The sequence below is a fragment of the Ornithodoros turicata genome, chromosome 9 (genome assembly GCF_037126465.1).
Source record: "Ornithodoros turicata isolate Travis chromosome 9, ASM3712646v1, whole genome shotgun sequence".
Classification (NCBI taxonomy): Eukaryota; Metazoa; Arthropoda; class Arachnida; order Ixodida; family Argasidae; genus Ornithodoros; species Ornithodoros turicata.
In genome coordinates this window covers 8,838,736-8,863,157 of record NC_088209.1, presented here as the reverse complement: position 1 = coordinate 8,863,157, position 24,422 = coordinate 8,838,736, and the positions used below count along the sequence as shown (strand labels likewise).

The 24,422-nt window shown below is 48.6% G+C and overlaps 2 protein-coding genes and 1 long non-coding RNA gene across 4 annotated transcripts; all 3 read right to left on the bottom strand.

Annotated features, from left to right (window-relative positions):
• Window positions 1-758: 758 nt before the first annotated feature.
• LOC135369275 (endothelin-converting enzyme 1-like) lies at window positions 759-6,823 on the bottom strand. 2 transcript variants are annotated; one of them, XM_064602881.1, is made up of 2 exons: window positions 6,721-6,823; window positions 759-3,211 (listed from the first exon to the last, which is right to left on the bottom strand). In XM_064602881.1, the coding sequence occupies exon 2, from the start codon at window positions 2,219-2,221 to the stop codon at window positions 1,076-1,078; it is 1,146 nt and encodes a 381-aa protein (XP_064458951.1). In that variant the 5' UTR covers window positions 2,222-3,211; window positions 6,721-6,823; the 3' UTR covers window positions 759-1,075. Both variants share the same exon structure in this region, with proteins under 2 accessions (XP_064458951.1, XP_064458952.1).
• A 9,419-nt stretch (window positions 6,824-16,242) lies between these two features.
• On the bottom strand, window positions 16,243-18,139 carry LOC135369274 (uncharacterized). Its single transcript, XR_010415042.1, has 4 exons — window positions 18,067-18,139; window positions 16,782-17,159; window positions 16,552-16,730; window positions 16,243-16,398 (listed from the first exon to the last, which is right to left on the bottom strand). It is a non-coding gene; the product is annotated as an uncharacterized LOC135369274 (long non-coding RNA).
• Window positions 18,140-23,259: 5,120 nt separating this feature from the next.
• On the bottom strand, window positions 23,260-23,814 carry LOC135369376 (uncharacterized). The gene has a single exon (XM_064602970.1). The coding sequence runs from the start codon at window positions 23,812-23,814 to the stop codon at window positions 23,260-23,262; it is 555 nt and encodes a 184-aa protein (XP_064459040.1).
• Between the last annotated feature and the right edge of the window lie 608 nt (window positions 23,815-24,422).

The following is a 24,422-nucleotide window of genomic DNA, read 5'->3' as shown; positions in this document are numbered from 1 at the left end:
TCTCTATATTCGTAGATGGATCAGGTTTTTCCCATCTACGTCACAGAAATGACTTCGCCTACGGCTTGTTTTGGTTTCTTCCATAAATTTTCGCAATCGGAAGGTAAAATTGAGAAACGAAGGTGCGTTTCGGGGGCAGTTTGACTTGCTCGTTCTGAATATCGCAACGGTTTTAACACATCGAGAAATCCGCGTAGCTGGCCTTTAAACGGAATAATGCTACATTGTTGCACGGGCTCGCCGTAGGCAACAGAATTATTGGCAATATTGGCCCAAAATATTCCCATATTGGTCTAATATGGAGCCTGGTAGCACTCCCCATATTGGTGCCATATTGGCAGCCCATATTGGAACAATATTGGCAATCTAGGTAGCCCATATAGGGGTCCAATATTGGGCCAATACTGTCGGCTGCTAGGGTGGTAAAAGCAACTATCATATATCTAAGTAGCTACAAAAAAGGCGTAAGACTATTAGGCGATTTCAGATATTGCCCTTGTGCTCCGCACGGGGGCCCTCCGTCACCCAAGTCACGCGCATCGCGCAATGCGTCGTGGGAAATGGTTTACATTCGTGCTTGCCTGCCTATTGCTCGAAGGAAGGAGGGAAAACCGAAACTGTTTGCGCTCTTCTTCTGCCTGACTCATGAAAACTAAATGCCAAGGTGCAGCGGGGCATTCGCAACACCGCGCTCTGGCGGGCCATCCATGCAGTTTCTGAAATCGTCTATTAGAACCGGTGGCATTATAATACGTAGACACTTTGCAGCCTTTTACTCACAACGTACCCGACATATATTACCTCCTCAAAGGTGCAAAAGAGTACACATGCTCCTTGAAGGTAAATGTCACTGACAGCATATCTGTAGTGGACAGCATATCTGTAGTTTCACGTCATCTGTGAAGCACAGTGTGTATTTGGAGCTTCCGAATGTAGAGAGAAAATCAAGAAACAGGCCGGTAGGATTTCGATAGCATGATAGCTCCATATTGCTTCGACAATGTGGACACATTGGCTAGCACACACATTGGAGTGCTCCTGGAACACTTGGCTCATTCTAAAATGGCTACGAAAGCTACCAAAAGAGGCATTTTTGTCGCGGATTCATTGGCGAATTGTCGGGGCAAGAGAACGTTTTGCTGAAATGGACCGAGTTCATGAGGGGAAGGTTGCACCTCTCATCTGACGGTGGATGCGTTTCATATTGCCCGTCCACAGTCACATCAGTTTTGAATTCGCCGCACCAGGTGAGGCAGCCAGCGACATAAAAGAGCTGGTCACTGGTCAAGCCCTTAACGTTGCCCAGCTTTACCGTGGATCTTTCAGCAGCCTTCTGGTATGCCCTCAGCAAGGCCCGACTGCCGAGCGAGTCTGCCTGGTACTCGAAGGGGTATTCAGCATAGCCCCTGGATTTCGGAGCCCCGTTAATATGCTCCACATAACAGCGCTCCACAATCTTGAACTCCTTCGTGCTCTTTTCCGTAAACCACGGTACCTTGTCCCCTTTCCCGTCGTACTGACGACCATTGTTGTCAAAGCCATGCATTGTCTCATGCGTCAATGTGAATCCAATTGCGCCATAATTCACTTCGGGCGGACCTCCAAGGTTAAAGTAGTGTGATAAAAGAAACGGGATACCAATTTGGACAAAGTTCGCTGCGGGCATATAAAAACCGTTAGCAAGGTACGGAGTTGCAGAAGTCAGCGTTTCATAGACATAATGGGAATAATCTTGTATCACAGCATTCCAGTTCTTCTGAGTCTGAAATTCGTTAACGCTTAGAACGTCCTGAATAAAGGGACCGCTCAGGTCGGGGAGGTCCTGGTAGAACTTGTCTACTTTTTGAGAGGTGTTCAATGCCGGTGACAATCCCAGGCGCATCCTAAGCATAGATATTTTCTTCAAAGCTGCTTTTCTCGTTTTGTCATCTAGCCACGGGCAGGTTCTAAAGCTTTCCTTTATTTCGCCGATGATTCCTTCGCTCATTTTCGTGATGGCTTCAATCCTTTCGTCGATATTTGATCGAAATGGGGCTCCTACGGACGCCGCGTTTGGAAAGATCCGCATCGTAGTGAAAGCGCAGTTGTAGCTTCCAATAAAAAGACGTAGGTAAAAGTAAAAGGCGCATCTCCAGGCAAAGAATAATCGCATATCATCTTTGGAGACGTCCCTCTGCTTTCCAAATAGACGGTGGAAAAGGCGGAAGTCAGCTTCTGTCATCTGTACTATTTTCGTTTGTAGCGCATCGGGTGCGTAGCGTCGGAGGGCCTCATTCTACTCGCCAGAGAGTTCGTCGTCTCCTTGCCCCGCTTTCCGAAGCTCCATCATCTTGACAGTTTCGTTTGATATCGGAGGCACAATTTCCAGTGATTTTTTGCCACTCAACTTCTTCTCCAACTCTTCAATAGTCCGCACCAGGTTCTTATCGATGGGTGCCGAATTCACGCGAGACAAGATTTCTCCAACCTGTGTAGACCCGACTCCTGTAGCAGATATTGTTTCCCTACGAAACGCGAAAGTACGTGCTCCAGGCTCAACTGGTTCAAATGAAAACAGCAAATGAATGTCAATCTTGAAGATAAATTTCACCATTATGTCCAGCGGCTGGAATGACATCTTTTTCGTTATATCCATCTGGTGCTCTCGAAAGAAATCTCTGACGACTTTCAGAGACTTGTTCTTGTCGCTCTCCCTGCAGTGTTTGTAGAGCGCTGCAGACTTTTGAAAAGCAGTTTGACCGACGGGAGGAACGAGCTCCTGTTTCATGTTTTTCTCGATGGATGCGATCACGCCTTGTTGTGCTAAACTGTCGCCAAATTTATCGACGAACATACCAGTCGGCAACCGTTCATTTTTACCGCAGGCGAACTTGAAAAAGTTATCGCACGGGTCTCTGTCCGTGTCCACAACCGCTTCAATGAACTGGCGGACGTAGTTGCAATCGTGGGTGTTGCAAACTCTCGTATCTTTCGGTGCTGTATCTTCTGCCTGATCAATACCGCTGTCCGTGTAGTCCTCGAAGTTGTCCTGAGGAGGCTTTTGCGGGAACTTGGGCATCGATACGTGTCCAGGAGGAGCTGCATCGGTCTTGTCCTTGGGTGTCGGGTACTTCCGGTTCAGTGCGACAACACAGATAGCCGTGACAATGGTGATGAGAAGGATGACAAATATAGTGAATGCCACGGGAGCGTAGGACCTGGTGACTTCCTCCTGAAAAGTACGAAAAACCCGTTTTAACATGTCGCCTCTTTCATTTTAGGGAGAGGTATGATGTTCCCAGAACCACTAAATGGGGTTTTCACATGTCCCCATTAAGCTGGACAGAGGAACTTTTACGCGTGTCCTCTTGGTAAGAGTGCGCCTCGTGCAGTGACGGCAACCGTTCCAACGACTGGACAGCGGGCCATTCTTTTGAACGCTCCCACTCATGGCAAACTCAGCTGCTGTCGGACTAACGTGTACTAGGGGTGTAGTATTATACCCTAAACGCAGAGATCAACAACGCAGGCACTTGTCCCCCTTTCGCGCACATGATTACACACTTCGAGGAGGGTTGGCGCAGGCGCAGTGGCTTCCTTTCGTCCTCGCCTTCTCGCTACTCGCACTGCCGGTTCCGGGTTGGCAAGATGGCGGCGATGAGAGCGGCCCACACGAAGAAAACATCGACAAACGCCGAAGCAGATGAAATAGCATTTGTATTAATGTGAATTTCTTTAAAGTAGACATCCTGGACCAGTGTTTTCTTTTATTTTTAACTTCCGGGGGCATTGTGTAAAGCTTCCACCAGACGGCTGCAAACGGAAACCAAGAACACGAAGTTGAAGTGCGGACGGTACGACGTGCCCAGCGGGAATACGCCGACCAGGATTGCGGACCGATCCAGACATTGTGTGCGACAGTGCGTTTTGGTTATTACAGAGGAGAAAGCTTTCTTTCTTTGTCATTTCCCGATTTTCCCAAGGCAGGAAATACGAGGTTTGGCAATTGAAGAAAGAGACTCCGCATCTGGTAGGAACTCGCGGAGCGGGAAACGACCGCACATTTTGTTGACCTTGAACCCCCCACTACGAGCCGCGTTTTGTTGTCGCTCGTTGTCTATCTGCTGGGCAGGGAGGGGTATAGACCAGAATTGTCGCCGTCTCCACTGTGCGGCCATTTTGTAGCGGCTGTGGCGTCATCGTGCGAGTATTTCCTGCGGGGACTGCGGGCGCTTCGGTTCAGTCCATTGGCGAAGCTGTTCGGGATATGGACTGTTGTTCGGGCGCCCCGTTGGCTTTAGACATGTATGAGTATATTTTATCCATATGAATTGCGTTTCATAAGCCTTGGAAATAAAACGGAGCAAAAACACAAGTCAGCAAAGGGTGTGGCATCTCGTCAACTTGTGCGATAGCGCAACCTACGCACCTACGTATTGCTGATGAAGGCCCAATAAGGCCGAAACAGCTGTCCAATGCTGGTGTGTGCGACTTTTGGGACAGTAAACATTTGTTCAAAGTGCAGCCAAAGAGCCTCTCCTAAGACTTTACTGATTTCGCACAGGGCTTTCAGAGGTGTTTCTCACACTGACGGGAGGACATCACGTTCCACGTGACCTTCCGACTCTACTCGCTCAAATCTCGCCCACCTACGCGTTGCTGATGAAAGTCCAATAAGTCCGAAACAGCTGTCCAATGCTGGTGTGGCGACGTTTCGGACTGTAAGCATTTGTTCAAAGTGCAGCCAAAGTGCCTCTCCTAAGACTTTACTGATTTCGCACAGGGATTTCAGAGGTGTTTCTCACCCTGACGGGAGGACATCACGTTCCACGTGACCTTCCAACTCTACTCGCTCAAATCTCGCCTATACCTACGCATTGCTGTCCAATAAGTCCAATAAGTCCGAAACAGCTCTTCAGTGCTGGTGTGGCGACGTTTCGGACTGTAATCATTTGTTCAAAGTGCAGCCAAAGTGCCTCTCCTAAGACTTTACTGACGCACAGGGCTTTCAGAGGTGTTTCTCACCCTGACGGGAGGACATCACGTTCCACGTGACCTTCCGACTCCACTCGCTCAAATCTCGCCCACCTACGCGTTGCTGATGAAAGTCCAATAAGTCCGAAACAGCTGTCCAACGGAAGAAGTGCAATGGCGCAGGCGAGCTGGTACATGATAATACGAAGGGAACCCAGAGACAGGGGAAAGAAAACACAACACATAGATCGTGTGTGTGTTGTGTTTTCTTTCCCCTGTCTCTGGGTTCCCTTCGTGTTATCGTATTACAGCTGTCCAATGCTGGTGTGGGGACGTTTCGGACTGTAAGCATTTGTTCAAAGTGCAGCCAAAGTGCCTCTCCTAAGACTTTACTGCTTTCGCACAGGTCTTTCAGAGGTGTTCCTCACCCTGACGGGAGGACATCACGGTCCACGTGACCTTCCGACTCCACTCGCTCAAATCTCGCCCACCTACGCGTTGCTGATGAAAGTCCAATAAGTCCGAAACAGCTGTCCAATGCTGGTGTGGCGACGTTTGGGACTGTAAACATATGTTCAACGTGCAGCCAAAAAGCCTCTGCTAATTTTCTTCCCATATATATATATATTGTTGCTATAATGCAGAAAAAAAGCCATTAAAGAACCAAGTAAATGACACTAGACGTGTTTGAAATTCGAAATTACAGATTAACATGGCTTCTATGGCTGCACGCAGAGAAACGGATACCCATGGAATGATGCGACAGCACCAGAGGACACGTGTTTCGCCGTGTTTGCGGCTCGTCAGCTCTGGGTAGCTGCGCATCGTTCGGAGTTGGCAAAGCAGGGGTCGCTCAGCGAACGACCCGTGGTTTGCCAACACGTCTAGTGTCATTTACTTGGTTCTTTAATGGCTTTTTTTTCTGCATTATAATTCACTGGCTTGTACTGTGGCATTGAGGAGTGCTCAATCACCCTCCCAGGTGTATATCGCTCGCTAAGCGACCCCTGGTTTGCCAACTCCGAACGATGCGCAGCTACCCAGAGCTGACGAGCCGCAAACACGGCGAAACACGTGTCCTGTGGTGCTGTCGCATCGTTCCATGAGTATCTATTGTTGCTATATACAGGGTGTTCAAAATTAAGCTTTCACTAGCACTTTATAAATAGGCGAACAAAAGAAAACTGGTGCTATTTTTTCTGTTCCTTTAGTAAGAAACAGGTGCTACATAATTAGGAGCACCTGTTTCTTACACAAGTAGCGTAAAGTTATCATCCGGTTTCCTGTCATCGTTGTGTTTGCGTAGCGCTCGCGAAAGCTTAATTTTGAACACCCTGTATATGGCTGTTTAAATTCTGAAGGTCCGATTGACCACGAGAATGATATAAGTAGGAAGAACCAGAGGAACATAAACAGCTCACTGGAAAGGGCAAAAGGGAGTCTGCTAACAATTAGCGAAGTGGGTCAGCGTGAGCACTGCCCAAACGTTGACTTCATTTCTGGACTCCTTAGAGTTCTATGCTCACGATTACGTCGTAAGATATTGCGGTTCTATTCCTACATTTGACCTATAACAGTAAAAAAAGAAAAAATGCGAGCAATTCAAAACTGCCTCAAAATTTTCTCAGACGTTCGGCTGTTGCCCCTGCATTTACCTTTGAAGGAATCAGACCCGATGCCGCTAGTGTTCTTTTTATTTTTTTCTGAAACCTTTCCAACCTGCACATTGTTGATAAGAAATAACACAGAGGGGATTGCACAACTTACTTCATTGTGGTCGATTTCAATCATGCTAACTCCTGTACCCTGGACTGCACCGTATCCGCCCGCCATGTTGGTCTGAGGTTCTTTCTTCTTCCTCAAAATAGTGGCGCGTAGCCACAATTTCTTCGTCGTCTTCTACATCCGACGCTGGCCGGTATCGACCAAGGGAGATTGCTCAACGCTAGTATATTTCACGACCTACTCTATACTAGAGACCTGGACAGCTGGCGATCCCCTATGGGAGAGACGGGTCACGGGTTAGTTACGTTAGTGACCGCTGCAAGCGCCACATAGCATTATTGGGGAGAGGGAATCACCCTTGCCACCGCCTTTAGTCTGCTACGCAGGGATACGGGATACACAGGCTGTTGCTAAGCACGCGCTATTATCTCTCTTATACTGCTTCGTCGTTGTCAACACAGCCTACCATACATCGTCGCGGTTTCGACAAGTCACGTGGTAACGAATAGTGCGAGCTAGCGCCAAATCGCATAGCCAGGCGGCGATTGCCAGAACTACTACCCCGGTGCTGGGAGCATTGCGGATGTCCAGGTCTCTAGTATAGTAGTAGGTCATGGTATATTTATTACTAGCTGTGATTGGTGAGGATGGGACCTTTGTTTCAAAAGAGAAGATCAAATGATACGCACACGTCATTTGTGGTTTCTCTTTCGGAATGTCTCCTACTCTCCTTCGGAGTTTCCGTGCGTCCCATTGTGACGGTTCGGGTCTTAAAACGTTTTTCCCACAGACCATGATAGGCAAGCCTGAGCGATGGGCAGGACACATAAACAAACACAAACACGAAGGTTCAAAACCAGCAAGACGTTTAATTGATAACAACGAACTTCATGAACATGTAGACGGTGCGAGGGAAGACAGAGAGAGGGGAATAGGGAATTGAGGACAAAATGAGTTGAAGGAGGTCAAAGGAGGCGCTTGAAGGCCGGGTGGATACATACAGACGGCACACTAATACAATTGCCCACTCTCTGTATGGCCAACGCTTCTCTCAAAAGACGTTTTCGCCTGTCTGGTTCCCACGCCAGCACCGCCGTCTGGGACGATAGGGGTTGACAATTATTACACATTCTTAGATGATCCAACAAATTTGAATCTGGGGCTGTTTTTATGCTGGCCCAACCTTTGGTTAACGCATTGAGATGTTTGACCTATGGATATAAAGCCACAAGCTAACGGGATTCTATATACAACATTTTTTGCACAAGGAACAAACTTGATGGTTCTGTGTTCAACATTACAGGCAGACTCTGGTTTTGAAAAAGGCGTTAGACGATCTAACCTGAAGTTGTTCCTAAAGAGGAGACGGACCCCCATCTCATTCGACATAGCCTTCAAATTATGTGAAATCTTGTGGTAGTACGGAACTACTGCCATTTTCTTGTTTTTCTCATTTTCTTCCATTAAGCGTTTCGGGCGAGCTTGAAACTGAGCAAGTAGATTGTGCTGTATTAGCTTAAACTCATATCCTGCTCTTTGTAATTTGGCGGTCTGTAGCTTGAGAGCACTGAACATAAAATGCGAGCAAGATTTGGTCGATGCACCGGTTATCAAGGAATTTATCAAACTATTTTTCACCAACTTAGAATGGCAACTCCTTCTTGGCAGAAGGGGTTTTTTACTTGATGCACCATATTCCCAGCATAACCCACCTTTGAAGCGTAAGGTCAAATCTAAAAACTTCAACTTCCCGTCGGTAGGATGCTCTTCCGTAAAAGTTAATTCGGGGGCCGATTCACGAGCCACACGTTGCAGTTCTACTATGGCTGTTCCACCAAGTTCTATAGTTCTACCAAGCAGGAGCGGGAACGAGACACAAATATCAGATCATCAACGTATCTAGCCACCAAAACAGTGTCAGGCAAACACGAATTTACAAAAGCACTTAAATGAGAGTCGAGGCAGCCTAAATAGATTTCAGATAAGAACGGTGCAACAGACGAACCTATGAAAACACCATCCTTTTGGGTGTATAAAACGCCATCTATGCAAGTTACATTAGAATCCAAATACAAATTCAGCAAGTCCAAAAAATCACTTATTGCAATGCCAGCGTGCCAGGGACTGGAAACGTACCAGATTTGAGTTCAAAAGATCCGAAACCCGTTTCAACAGCAAAGGTTTCCTAAGAGAATAGTACAGATCTTTGACATCCAATGACATCGCAAACATTTCGGAACCATGAAACGGCAAAAGCATTTTGACAAAATCTTGAGAGTTCCTCAGAGATAAGGAGTTGGGTACATCTAAAACTGACAATGATTTCTGGATGAAGGTTGAACGCAACTTCTGCCATGTGCTATTTTCATTGAGTACAATTCTAAGGGGCAGATTGGGTTTATAATCCTTCCATAAAAATTTTGAAGAGAAAGTGCAAGAAGCAGTTCCTTTGATACTCTTTACCAAGGCTGACATTTCATTTTCATTCAAAATATTCAAAACAACCCTTTTCAAAGATTGAAGGTTCCCAATGAAAGGCACCAACAGCTTGTCAATCGCGCCCGAACACCAAAACGGCCAGATTTGTCAGTTTGAAGCAAGACCAGATTTTTAGCCTGCAACTCCTCCTGTGCCGCAACAACAGAACGGGGTTTGACACTGTAGCGGTGACCCGTGCAATGGGAAAGCTCGGCAATCGAATTTTCAATGAAAGCATGTTTCTGAGAACCACATTGCAGCTTAGAAGCTATGAGGTCCACGTCGGAGATGAAGTCGAACTTTGAAGGTTTCACATTAAGGCAGAACTTTGGCGTTTTGGAGAGAAGGTCTGTGAGGTGCGACGACAGATGCACACTTGCAGGATTGACGGGGAGAATCGATGAATGAACGGGATCTTCACTTCGTTTTGCAGCAGGTTTGGGACCCGAGCGACGGAGGACTGACCAAAGAGAAGCGAATTATTTTTCTTGACAACGTTGCCAATGGGAAAATTCTTGGGTATGCCGAAAGTGCGGACCGAAAAGTAGGCCACACAGCATATTGGCTGCGCAGCTCAGATCTGGGTTCGGAGAGCTTTCCTATGAACTTGCAGAATCCTTTTCTTTGTATTGAAAGTTTCGAAGAAGAAGAACCCCGGAGGCGGTGGCTTTTCCTTGGATCGGAGACGCAAACTCAGGAAACACACGTGTGCCCTGACTTGGGCCAAATTGTGACCAACTTTGCACAACGTCCACAGTGCATGAAGACGTAGAATCGGAAGGGACGAAGACGACACTGTGGTAAAATCCAGCTTGAGCTGCTTGAGGGAAGGTCATCGACAGACAGACATCTCATCCAAAATGCTTGTGGTAAACAGAAAGCGGTCTGTTTCGAAGGGTGATTAGAGCCGACGCTGAACCCTGGAACAATTGGGAGCTGTCCCATTGTACGCACCCGCTCCCTCGCGGGGTCGTAAAGGTCTAAAAGTCTGGGTGGCATGTCGCTCGGCCACCGCCACCCGTATGGTTGGCGGGCTATTGGTTAAATTTTTTCACGGTCCCATAATAAATTGGGACATTGGTAATTAACCGTGTCATTTGAAGTTTTGTGTAAACAACCGTCTTTACAGATTCGGTGGTTGGCCGATGGGCTTTGCTGGTTGCGGTTGCTGACGGGATACTAAGTCGGCGGTCGTGATTGGCCCTCACTGCGACGTTGAACCCCTGTGCGAGATTCGTCCGGTGGACGAGAAAAAGTTATAAAGTAAGGAGTGATACAAGAGAGGGGAGATTGAGGAGCACGAGGAAGAAAGTACAGACGGGGCCGCCACGGAAAATCAACAAAACAAACCTGGCTTGGGCAGGTGCTTCATGTGCACCCGCTCGCATCAGCACGAGACGGGAGGCGATGGCGACCGCTGCTCGCAGCGGGCCGATCCTTACTGGTCAGGGTCCGTGGATATTTGCGCAGACCCCCTGAGCCTCTTAAAGACCAACGGCCTTACGTTCATCCCAGTTGCAATCAAGCCTACCGATGGCTCCGTCATCCTGTCCAAGAACCCGAAAGCTCTGCTTCAAGGACTGGAAGCCTAGTTCCGTGACATCGTCGAAGTTTGCAAATATGGACGAGATGGCATCATCTGTAAGTCTGACACCGTCAAAGTCATCGGCTCGCTTCTGTCAACATGCACCTTCGGTAGACAGCCGGTGAGGCCTTCATCCCGCACCATCTCGCCTGTGTCAAAGGGGTGGTGAGGGGCGTCGACGTCTCTCTTCCCGCTACTGAAGTCCTCGAGCTCTTCTCTGATGCTGGTGCCCTCAACGCGTACCGCTGCAGCAGGCTTGACAACAATCGCCGCATCCCTTCCCAGTTCGTAGTTGTGTCCTTTGGACTTGCTGCCCATCTGAAATCAAGTCCTGGCCACTCATCTTCTGCGAAGACACGTGGAAGCGGAGACCTCTACAGTCCAAGCCATGTTTCCGATTCGGCCATACCACGAAAAACTGCAGATCTGATCCCCGCTAACCCCTGCGGCGAGGGCCGTGACAAGTCCAAGTGCTCTGCTATTGCCTCCCCGAAATATTGTCACTCCGACGGGAAGCACTCCGCCGACAACCAATCGTCCCTTGCCGTGAGCAGGAGTCTTCCTTGTTAGAAGTCGTGGAATCTCGCCACTCCTCACGGGCTGATGAGGCTGCTGCCTTGAAGAGACGCGGTTCGGATTTCGCAAGCAAATACCAGCAAGCAGTCCGGTCTCCATTTCCTGGCGATAGGCTTCGGGAGGTGATTGATGCCGCCGTGGAGGCTGCAGTCTCGAAGGTTACAGCGGAACTTGACTCACTATGCGCAGTGGTTGTTTCTCTCTCTTCGGCCCTTTCTCAGACTGTCAACGCCATCTCCGGCAACAAACAAATGGCCTTAGCCTCTGTGCCAACTTCTGGTCCCCCTCATCACTCCTGTGAACCCAGCTCTCCCTCCTGCCCATCGGCCTCCACCCAGCCCAGCCGCCTGCGTCCGGCCTCATCGCACGAGTCCAGGGATGCGTTCTCCTCCAACTCCAAGCGTGACGCCTCATCCGTGTTAATGCGGTGCAGCCCCTACGAAAAGCCCTATGGCAAACCTTCAAAGACGGGTTGCCGTCCGAACAGTAGTGACGACGTCCTTGCAGCCGAAGTCGCTGAATCCATACTGAGTGATGAGTAGCTTGCGTGTCTTGCAGTAGAACTGTCTTGCAATTTCATCAGCTCTACACCCGACCTCCGACCTCCACACGCTTGTCTCGAACTGCTCTCCTGACCTGATCCTCCTTCAAGGAACGTGGCTGTCCCCCCGACGATCCTTTCCTTTTCCGGGTTTACAGGTATTTCGCCTAGACCGGCCAGTGGAACCGGAAGGCGGTCTGTTAACGCTCGTCCCCCTTCAGCGGTGTCATCTCTAATGTGTCTCAGCGTTACATCGTTGCCGGTGATTTGAACTCCCATCGAGTTCGACCTGCCAGCACCCTGACGCCATGTCAACAACGGTGAAATACTGTGCTGATCCGAGCAAGGAAAGGGAAGAAAATTAGCAAAGGCTCTTTGGCTGCACGTTGAACACAAGTTTATAAGTCCCAAATGCCGCCACACCAGCATTGGACAGCAGTTTCGTCCTTATTGGGCCTTCATCAGCAATGCGTAGGTGTGCGTCGGTTGAGCGCAAGGAGAGGGTTTCGTGAACGTTTGGCAGCGGGTCGATTCGTATTACCTTATTCAGTTGACGCTAATCCGCTATCAAGCGGAAAGATCCGTTAGCTTTCTCGACTATAGCAGGGCCAGAGCGCCCCATGGCGACGCGGAGTGCTCAACTATGAGTGCTATGTGTTCGTATCACTGTGAGTGTTACTGTGATCCAGTGACGCGCTGATCTGTCTATCCATTTCCTCCCTTTGGGCGTAAGGCACCCAATATGCACGGCGGTAGACATGCACCTAAGAAGTGGTTGGTACGCGGTGCTTTATTACTTCACACCGACCCAGGTCATGCTCCGACATCGGAAATACACGACGGTGTTTTCTGAGTAACTCTGGCAGCTGTGAACGTTCTCTGTCCCTAATATGACCCAACCTGAACTTGCTGATGGCCTCCTCTTGATTGGATTCTGATATAGTGGCACACAACTCTCCACCTTCGGTTGGCAACTCTTCTACGATAGCCGGAATGAATGTTCCCCCGACGTTTCTTCGGGGCAACGAAAGTTCCTTCTCGGTTGTGTTGGCGATTCGTAATGAAACCATGTTTTCTTTGCCCATCCGTACCAATGTGGCAGCACCTACTAAACCTTGCGTCTCTATCCGGTCTAAGTGGACCGCAACTGTCGTGTGTAACTCCACCCCTTGAACAAGACCGAAGCATATGTTCTCTGTTCTAGGTGGCAACACCACCTCACGGACCAGTCTGATAGGGACACAGTCAAATCTGTCAACTTCCTGCCTACCTTCAACGTGGCCTTCTTGATCCCCATTTATCATCGGGACTTGGCATCCCTTTATAAGTACAACTTCTTTACTGGTAATCAGATCTATGTCTCTCGAACGTAAGAGGTCGTGTCCAATAACGCCTGCAGTGGGGAATACCGCTTCATCCGTGCGGCAATAGTGCTCCAATGTGACGTTCCCTATACGGAAGGGCAACTTAAACACACCTCTTGTGTCTAGTGCCTCACCAGTGATGCTGACCAACTTGGTACGTTCGTCTCGCGAAAGCTCGAAAGGCGTTTCCCAGGGGTCGATCCTGTAAAGTGTTCACGCTTTGACCAACGTAATCAGGGATCCGGTGTCTAGTAAAGAAGTGACCTTTTGACCTCCAACTTGACACTCAATGATTGAACTTGTCTCTGCACATAACCTGACCACCTTGATATGAACCGCCTCTTCGTAGTGGTCTTGCGTAGAGGCTGTCACTAATCACCCGGACTAGTACCTGATATGTGTCTAGTTTGGGGAGACGGTTGTCGCGTTCCTTCAGGGCCGTCACCATTTCGCTGTCTACGGCTGATCCACTTCCTAGGCTTGCCCTGACACTCCCGGGCGAAGTGCCTCAAGTTTCCACAATTGAAGCACCGCCCTTTTCGACTAGTCTGTTGTCGTGACTCCATTTGTCTGTCCTGCCTCATCTCGGTGGTCAGCCCCACGAGCATCCGCTCTAACCGCTCTAGCTGGTGTTTCATGTCCTCCGTCTGTTCTGAATTGGTCGCCGTACGGTCAGTTGCTCTATTGGCATCTTCTCATTTTTCTCTTCCTTTGACGAACCTAGTGCTGCTTCCAGAAATCAAGACGGGTCGCGTGATCGCACAAATCGTCTTATAGGGTCACGCAAACATGTTAAGTACCTCGCGAATAACTGACCGTCCAACAACTCTCGAGCCACAGAATTCTTCTGTTCAGAGCCATCTCCACTAAAAGTTGTGGAAACCTACGTTCCCACAACCTCGGGGCGTCAGCCCGTCCGTTCCGCGCGCAAAGGAACAAGCAACACACCTTGAAATTCAAACAGACATACGGTTTATTCACTTTCTCTGCCACAACGTGCACCGCGTCAGGGCAAGCATCTCCCGAAAAAAAAGGGTCCCTTCCCCTGTCGCACCCTGCCTTTTATCTTCTTCGAAGCAACGCCCCTCTTATCATCGGTGGCCAAGGTTGAGACACTTTCTGAAGCGCCCTCCAGTGGCTTGTGTAGAAAGCTTCGTGGTGTTCGACCACACTCCTCCCCCCTTAAAGGGCCATCAGATCGTCGGTGATGTCGAGAATGGCGTCGTCGGGTGCCTGACGAACCGATTGTGTTGTGGGCGGCCTGGCAGGTGCGGACTCCACCAGCTGTTCGGGACGAAGGCGACATAATATAGCGATGGCAGTGGCAACGTCGGACAGTATGCGGTTGCTTCGAGGCGGGCTTGGTGTAGGATGCCTCTGCGGTTGGTCTCCCTGTGCACCTCTGGCACTTGACATTGCGGACAGAGAATCCGCCTCTCCTCGGCGGTCAGGGGTTGGAGGGGGTCCGAGGGGTGCCTGTCGGCTAGAGTGAGACCCCTGAACGGGGCAGGAGTTCGTGACGGGTCTTCTCCCCGCAGCGGTCGGGGCTGGCTGCTCCAACGGGACCGTGACGTCCATGCCACACACTGTAAAAAATTTCACCGTAAAAAAAACGGGCAAATGCATGGAAAGTTGGCTGCCAAACATTGGCCGTTTTTTTTACGGTGGCCCCGTATAAGTTGTGCCCGTGAAAAAATACTGCATTGCCCAGTAATTTTAACAGGCATACGCCGTGTAGCATTACTGTGCTGTGGTCGTTAAAAGAACTGCATTGGCCAGTAATTTTAACTGGCATATGCCGTGTACCCTTATCGTGCTGTGCCCGTCCCTGGAGCCCCTCTTTCTTTCTTTTTTTTTTCTACATATAGTCGTAGCAATGAGAGCAGTTTAAGCAATGACCATGCGCAACAGATTGTGATGTTTGTCACATTGGGATTTATTTTCTATGTACATAGTGATGAAAATGCGCCAGTCACCTCTGGCATCAAAACCCTGCAAAGAGAAAGGAAACTGTTACAGGGAGCAGGGCAATTGACATGCAGTTATACTCACCGTTTATTTTTTCAAAGGAAGAACATACGAGGGAACCATGTGCACCCATCAGTCAGCTCTGGCATCAAAACCCTGCAAACAGAAAGGAAATTATACTCACCGTTTCATTTTTTCAAAGGAACAACATAAGAAGGTGCACACAAAACGCGGAGACGGCACGGAACTTCTTCTGGCAGCGTTCATAAGGATATCTGATCATGGCCCTCTCGTATGTGCTGCTTCATACGTGACAGTATCTCTATATTTGTAGTGAACAGACGGGAGCACGAATGGACGTGACATACTTTCGTGGTTTCGGAGAGCAAATCGATTCGAGGCGACCGTCCTGGTGTGTTCTTGTAACGTCCCAAAATGTGACATCTGAGTGTTGCATAGTTCGCCGCCGTGTACACACATAATGCATGACAGCACGGTATTCTGCTCGCTTCATGTACATGTCTACAGTGGTCAACGTAGCCCATAAGGGTGTTAAAAACACAAGGGCACCTTCCGCAACGATACATTACAATAACAGCGCCTTGATGACCCTACGAGCCAGGACGCATGACACACGGAGATCTGAACTAGGGAGACGCTTCACAGCAAACGCGAGCCACGATTTACTGGTGTCCCATAAGTTGAACAAAAACCAGGCATATGGTGCACCACGCTCAAATCGCAAAGAACAGGATGTGCGAACAGAAATGTGCTTACCTGACTACGTGCATTCACGAGATTTACAACGACCACTTCGTCCTCTTTCGTCAACGATCGTCCGCGCACGATGTTCCGCTTCCGGCGGTTGCGAATGACGGCAATGTCCCGTACTTGGCTTGGCCTTGCCTCCGCATTGAAGTTTTTGGCCGGCGCATGATGATGGCGCCACCGTTTTACGTAGTTTTCGCAGTATTTGTGTTTACGGTAACACGCCGTCGTCAGATACTATTAAACGCCCGTAGAAATCACAGTATTTTTTTACAGTGCAGGCAGGCCATTGGCCACGACAGTCCAGGTGGCCACGGAGCGTTGTTGAAGTCAGGAGCGGGCTGTGCGGTCCGGGGGTCCACAGTTCCATGCTGGGTCTCCGCGTGAACGGGACCGGGAAACCGGGCGGTGCGAAGGTAGAGCGGAACGTGGCTTTGAAACTGCGAGAGAGGCGGGAACACGGTAAGAGGGCATCCCCAAGCCGTAAGCGCCCGAAGGACAAACAGCGGAAAACTATGCAACAGAAATCACACTAATAAAGTACTACATCACAAGCGCTATGCTTAGCGATCGAGATAGTGGCAGCTACATACGTCGCCTGCGGGGACGCAAGTTGAGGCGCCTGGACGCAGGTCCGGGAACGGGATCCGGGTCCTGGATGGAGGCAGGTTGCAAATCGGGCTCCTCTTCGTCAGGGTCTCGGAGGTGGTAAGACTTCAGGTCCAAGATGTGAACTGGCCCAGTCTCTTCGCTGGTGTCGCAGCGACGAAGCCTGTAAGTGAGGCCGGAGGAGCACACACTTACCTCGAAGGGGCCATCCCACCTTTCTGCGAGTGAAGCTGCAAAGCCTCGAGACGCATCACTTAGCGGGTGAGTCCGTCGAAGGACGAGGTCACCGACGCTGTAGGTGAGGTTCCGACGTCCACGGTTGTACTGGCGAGCCTGGTCCAACCTTGCGACGTCCAGGTTCTCCCGAGCCGTCCGGGCTGCACCGTCCAGTCGACTCCGGAGGTTCTCAGCAAACCTTCAATAAGGAGGCCTGGTAGCACCATCCCGGAGGCCTAGAGCATTCTCCACTGGAAAAGGGGCCTCCCATCCCAAGTTAAGGAACGCCGGGGTGAAGCCTGTAGACCTGTTGACCGTCGTCCGTGTAGCGAACGCCAGCTCAGCCAGACGAAGATCCCGATCACGGTGGTGCTGACTAGTAAAAGCGACCAACATCATTTTCAGGTTCCGATTAACACGTTCGGTAATATTAGCCTGAGGGTGATACGGGGAAGTCTTTCTATGCTGAATGCAGAAACCGACACTGAAGATTTTTGTTTAAGTTTAATTTGTACAAACTTTCGCGTGGAGGTCCACGCTTCCTCAGGTACAAAGTCAAGTGGTGAGACACATAAATATATGTAGTATAGACATATACACGGCTAAACACACTGCTGTATAAAGAAAGGGAAGGGGAAAGGAGATATGGTGCCACATGTCTGTACAATGAATAGCTGGGCAGACGGATAAGTGACCTCTAACCGTTTAAGAACAGTAAAAGGTGTTATTGTGAACAATAAGGCTCGCCAACCCAGTTTCGCGGAAGGGGGGGGGTCAGGAGTATGGGAAACGAGTCCCCCAGAATGGACAAAAGTTAGATAACATCCGTTAGATAATCCGTAACCTTCCCTTTTGTCCATTCTGGGCCACTCGTTTCCCATACTCCTGACCCCCCTTCCGCGAAACTGGGTTGGCGAGCCTTTTTGTTCACAATAACACATTTTACTGTTCTTAAATGGTTAGAGGTCATTTATCCGTCTGCCCAGCTATTCATTGTACAGACATGTGGCACCATATCTCCTTTCCATTTCCCTTTCTTTATACAGCAGTGTGTTTAGTAGTGTATATGTCTATACTATATATATTTATGTGTGTCACCACTTGACTTTGTACCTGAGGAAGCGTGGACCTCCACGCGAAAGCTTGTACAAATTAAACTTAAACAAAAATCTTCAGTGTCGGTTTCTGTATTTTGTTTATGAGATCTACAAGACTTGACTTCCCTCTTCGTATACGCTTATGCTGAATGCCTAAGACAGCGCAAGAATCTGAGAACACCTTACTTGTAAAGTAGGTTGCGTTGTCGGTGATCAGCTGTGCGGGAAATCCGTACCGGCAAAAGATGTCGAGTAGTTTTTCCCACACTCTCTGGGAAGTCAGCGTCCTGAGAGGAAACAGCTCAACCCATTTCGTGAAATGATCAGTAACCACGAACAAATACTGGTTACCTCTAGGACTACGGCGAAATGGTCCCATCGCATCACAAGCAACTATCTGTCAGTGTCTATTGCTCTGAACAGGCTGTAGGCGCCCAGGGGGTAGACCATCACGAGGTTTGGCTCTCTGGCATACGAGACAAGTACGGACATACTTTGTTACATCCTGCCTCATTCCTGGCCATGTCACAGCACGACACAACTTTTCGTAAGTTTTCCTGCCGCTGCTGTGACCTGCCAAGGCCGAGTCATGAAAGTAACGTATGAAAGACTTACGCAACTTCCGTGGCACCACGACTCTGAACGGGGATGAGCCGTCGTCCTCATCTGCCTGGGGTATGTATCTGAACAGGATGCCATCCTCGCCCAGCAGATAGGAGTCGTGCCGTCCGTCAGTCGTTAGCTTCCTCCTCGGCTCAGATCAAGTGTGGGTCAAACTACTTACCGGACATCTGCGAAAATCTAAAACGAACGACAGCCTAGCAGCCATCGAAACTACATTTGGATGGACATTCCAGGGCCCACTATATACAAGAGCTGCCGTGCGACGAAACGCCTACCTTACCGTTTGTGTGCTGAGGGTGGACACAGCTGAAACGTGCCTCACAGGATTTGAAGATCTTGTTAGCTATCGCCATCACAAACTACCCTAAATCTCCAACTGAAATTGGTGCTCAAGTAATGAGGCATTTCACGGATAGCCTCAAACGCAACGAAGACCGTTACATCGTGTCCCTGCCGTGTAATGAACAACACGAGAAACTTCATGACAGCCAGTGCTGGTCATATTGCTCGGATCCACAAACGCGCTTGACAACAATCGAGACAATATCTCACAGTGACCTGTGGCTCAAGAGACCGGAACGGCTTGCCTTAACGCAGCTCAAATTTTCACCAAGTCAATGGCTGTTCACTTCGTCCTTGGGAAAACGTCTCTTCTAGGAAACGAACGAGCCAGCAATCCACAAAGGCTCATCCGTGTCATCGCACGTGTTCGAAGATTCACGTCGAACTACCGCAACGCAGTCGGCTACAGGAGACGAGGCCCTTTGGACACGTCTGAGTATTGGAAAAAACGGGCTCAACATTAGGCATATCTTAAGGTCATTACTGTCGTTCATAAAAATTCGATAAACAAGTACAAGACACTTGGTCGGCGACTCGAGGGAAGACGACACTTTTCATCAGGCTGGAAGTGACGGCCATATATGTTCGTGTACCCTACGTTTGCCAAGTGGGACCCTGTTGTGTGTGCCCTACAACATCTGTATCCTTTGGAATGCAGGGTTTCTTAGCTCCCACACCACATTTTGCCGGCCGGGAGGACGTAACAGAGCACGAACTCAACGCGAACGGAGGAGCGGACAGTGACAGCCGTGGACAATTTATGGCCGACCTCTTCAAAGCGATCCCCCCACGCTCTCTGCACATTGTAATGCCGTGTATTGCACATACATGTATCGAGTTACTCCCTCTTTGTACAGTCTTTTCTTTTTGTAATTAAAGACAGTTGGCATTCCTTTGGTAGGCGTCACCATTTGAAAGTTGGCTTCACCTAACAGTCCGGTGTACTGCGGGCAAGCCCACTTCAACGAACACTTATTGGTGCGGAATTGTACGTTTGTCAATTTTGCGAACGTGTAGATTTATTTATTTGTGTTTCAGGAAAGCCAACGTCAACCTGCCATCATAGACATTGTTTAGTAATAAATTAGGTTAGATCAGTGCAGCTGTGGCAGCTTCAATCTCCCTCCCAAGCCCATTATCGAAGCAACTTGGAACATGGAAATTTGTTATATCGGTGCATTTGTTGTGAGATGGATCCAAACATACCTCAATGACAGGCAACAGTTTGTAGAAATTAGTAATCGTCCTTCAGGCATGTGTGCTGTTAGTTCCGGTGTCCCTCAGGGAAGCGTATTGGGACCGTTGTTGTTCTTAATTTATATCAATGATATTGTTACTGTGATTCCAGAAGGTGTTTCAATAAGGCTATTTGCAGATGATTGTGCGATTTTTAAGGAGGTCACGAGCCATGCTGATCATTTATTATTACATAATTCTATGGTAGCAGTTTTAGAATGGTGTAGCCAATGGGGAATGAAGATTAATTTGGATAAGACAGTACTGATGCGACTTACTTATAACACATTTGTTAGATCAAAACTTGAATATGCAGCAGTAGTTTGGGACCCGTATCAGAAAAGGGATATTACACTACTGGAGAGGGTACAGAGAAGAGCCATAAGATTCATTTTTGGGAAATACAGAAGAACTAACTCACCTAGTAAGCTGATGCAGGTAAATAACATTCAGACACTTGAACGGCGCCGAAAAATTAGTCGGATATTATTTCTTCGTAAGGGTCTGATGGGAAATGTCGCATTAAATTTACCAAATTCTGTGAAACCGTCCTTGTTGAGAAGAACACGACACAGTCAGCGGGAACAAATGCTAGCTCCATTTTTTGCAGGAACTAATGCATTTAAATATAGTTTCTTTCCTCGAACGATAAAAGATTGGAATTCATTGCCCGGAAGTGTTTTCGAGTCAGGTAATTTTATAAGTAACGTGGAGCAAATTTATTTTTGTTCTCAATAGAATGCCTTGTGGTTTTGATAAAAAGTTGATTTAATAGATATAGTGTATGATCGTGTTTTGATGGGTCAATTTACTGAGCTCTGTTTAGTTGTCCATTGTTGAGTATGTGTCAAACATGTATGCCACTCCTGTTTGGGCCACATATTGGCTTACAGTATTAATAATGAAAAAAAAAACTTTATGGGCAAAGCAAGCTGCCATGGCCCTGCTAATCTAACCTAACTTCACTAAACTAACCTAAGACATCATAGGCTTTGTTAAGTGATCAGTTAGGTTAGATTAGTACGGCTATTGCAGCTTGCCTCGCCCTCCCGACATCATTATCGAAGCGGATTTGGGGGCAAAGCAAGCTGCCATGGCCCAATTAATCTAACCTAACTTCAGTAAACTAACCCAAGACATCATGAACTTCGTTAGTACCAAAGACTGAGAAAAAAGTAAGCAAAATCACGCTAAACAGCGAGGAAACGAAGATTTCAGCAGCACTCAGCGTTCCTTGATGTGGGCTTGCCCGCAATACACGAAAGTGTTAGGTGAAGCCAACTTTCAAATGGCGACGCCTACCAAAGGAATGCTGAACTGTCTTTATTTACAAAAAGAAAAGACTGTACAAAGAGGGAGCTGTAACTCGATACACGTGTGTGCAATACATGGCATTACAGTGTGCAGCGAGCGTGGGGGGATCGTTTTGAAGAGGTCGGCAAACCAAGTGACGATGACTTGTACTTGTTTATCGAATTTTCACGAACGACAGTAATGACCTTAGGATATGCCTCATGTTGAGTAATGACCTTAAGATATGCCTCGTCTCCTGTAGCCGGCTGCGTTGCGGTTGTTCGCGGTGAATCTTCGGACCCATGCGATGACACGGATGAGCCTTTGTGGCTTGCTGGCTCCTTCATTTCCTAGAAGAGATGTTTTCCCAGGGACGAAGTGGACAGCCACTGACTTTGTGATCTGTCGTTCCTCTTTGACAGCTTTGTAAATCGCCTCGGATGTTCCATCGTCCGTTTGCAAAGTCTTAGGTGAAAATTTGAGCTGCGTTAAGGCAGGCCGTTCCGGTCCCTTGAGCCACAGGTCACTGTGAGATAGTGTCTCGATTGTTGTCAAGCGCGTTTGTGGATCCGAGCAATATGACCAGCTCAGGCTGTCATGAAGTTTCTCGTGTTGTTCATTACATGGCAGGGACACGATGTTAGGGTCTTCGTTGCGTTTGAGGCCATCCGTGAAATGCCTCATTACTTCAGCACCAATTTCAGTTGAAGATTTAGGGTGGTCTGTGATGGCGATAGCTAACAAGATCCTCAAGCCCTGTTAGGCACGTTTCAGCTCTGCCCACCCTCGGCACACAAACGGCAAGGTTAGCGTTTTGTCGCACGGCAGCTCTTGTATAGGTATTGGGCCCTCGAATGTACATCCAAATGTAGTTTCGATGGCTGCTAGGCTGTCGTTCGTTTTACATTTTCGCACATGTCCGGTAAGTAGTTTGATTCACACTTGATCTGAGCCGAGGGGGAAACTAATGCCGTGGATGGTTGGATATGCTGAGGGTAAAATCTGATCGGCCAGGAAAGCTCCGTCGCCGTGAACTTATTTCACAAGTTCGTCTGTTTGAATCAGATCATTGCATATGAACGGTATGGCTATGGCTTCAAGTGCTACTTCGGCCAGTGTGTGCTGGCTTTTCACGCGCACTTTGAGAATGTTGTATCTTTTGCTCTTTGCAGTTTTGGAGTTGACAAACGTGTTCAGACGTAGCGTAGTCGTATTAATTACGTCAAGCTTGAGTAGTTTAGCGAGATCTTCACGAATGAAGGTTCTCTGGCTGCCTCCATCGATAACTCCGCGGAAGTAGACACTCCTGGCCTTCGTGGACTCCAAATGCCCTAAATGTTTGGAGCTATTACTTCGTTTCCGTTTGTCGGTGTAGCAATGTTTGCTGATAGCACGTTAGCTTCCGCGGTACTCTTTGTGTCACTTGTAGAATATTCGTTATTGTTAGATGGTTTTGTCCAAGTTGGGTCACATAGGGAAGTCGCGTGTCTCCTATGGCAGGTAGCACTGCAAACAATTCCAGAACGACACTCGCGTAATCGGTGTCCGATTTTAGTGCATCTGAAGCAGCGCTGTTCCTCTCCTACTTTCCTTTTGCGTTCGTCTAGCGGTATTCAACTGTTGCACTTCACTGTGGTGTGAGTTCCTGATCTGCAGAAGACATATGCTTCAGTCCTTTTCCTAGTGTCATTGTAGAGTACATGCGACTATGGTGGATCTGCTTTGTATGCGTCCTTGCTGTGTCTGTCATTAATGTCCTGCCCTTTATGCGTCATGTTGACACCTTCCATGCTCTCGATTTCTATCCTGACAAAGTTAAGGATGCTTTTGAGCTTACCGGAGGGGTTTCCTTCGGCGTCTCACGATGTTTCCGTGCTGCCTGGATTATGCCTTGCGTCGTACAAAAGGAGTCGCTTTTGTTTGTCGTTGGTAGTCCAGTGCCACATCGGTGGGCAAATTTGAGAGCAGGATTTCACACATCATCGATGCGTAGCTTTTGCTTGCGACTCCTAGAACCTTTAGTCCTCGAACGTGCGTTTGAACGTGGTCGTAGAGTTTACGAAGCCCGTGCACATCACGTGATGACTTGACGTACGGGAGTGTCTGAAGCGTTGACAGGTGTTCCATTTCGATCCGTTTCTTGTCGCCAAAACGTTCGGTCAGCACTTCGATGGCATCTGTGTAGCACTCCTTCGTTGCTTGTAGACCAAAAATTGCTGTCACTGCAGGCCCATCCAGCAAAGAGCGTAGATAGTAGAATTTCTGCGCTTTGGTGAGGGAGTTATTTTCATGAACGGCGCCCTTGAAGTGTTCCCAAAAGCTACCCCACATTGACAACTCGCCGCGAAACCTCACCAGTTGCAACTTGGGAAGTCGGATACCGTTGGCTTTCGTTTTGTTGTTCGATTGAGGCGACGATGCAGTCACTTGAGCTGTCATTTCTGCGATTGGAGGCCGGAGGTCTGCGTTCGCAAATTTACCATGGTGCTTACTGCGTTGTCCTCATACTCCAGTGCAATGTCCTGCTCGGATTCCACTTCGTCATCCTTCAGATACTGCTCCAACTCGTTATTAAGATGTGTGAGTTCTTCGTTATTTACCCGTAGCCGTTCTAGAAGACTCTCAAGTAACATCCGACCCGTCGATTCGTTAGCGATAACCGTAGATGCTTCGCCGATGACTTTCGTCACCTGACGTCTTCTCGATGCACGCTTCTGCTTTGCTCGTTCCATAACTGCAAGATTGCTCATTGAGGTCCGGAGAAAATATTCCGGGTTTCGGCACCAGAAATGTGTTGCAAACTCGCAGCTTCGTTTTAAATGTTGCGAAGCACAGCAGCAAGAGGAGTCTTCACCAGTTGGGGTCTGGGTTAGAACTGTCTTGATTTACAAAAAGAAAAGACCGTACAACGAGGGAGGGAGAGCTGTATCTCGATACACATATGTGCAACACACGGCATTACAGTGTGCAGCGAGCGTGAGGGGGATCGTCCCAAAGCGGTAGGCCATAAATTGTCCACTGCTGTCACTGTCCGCTCCTCCGTTCGC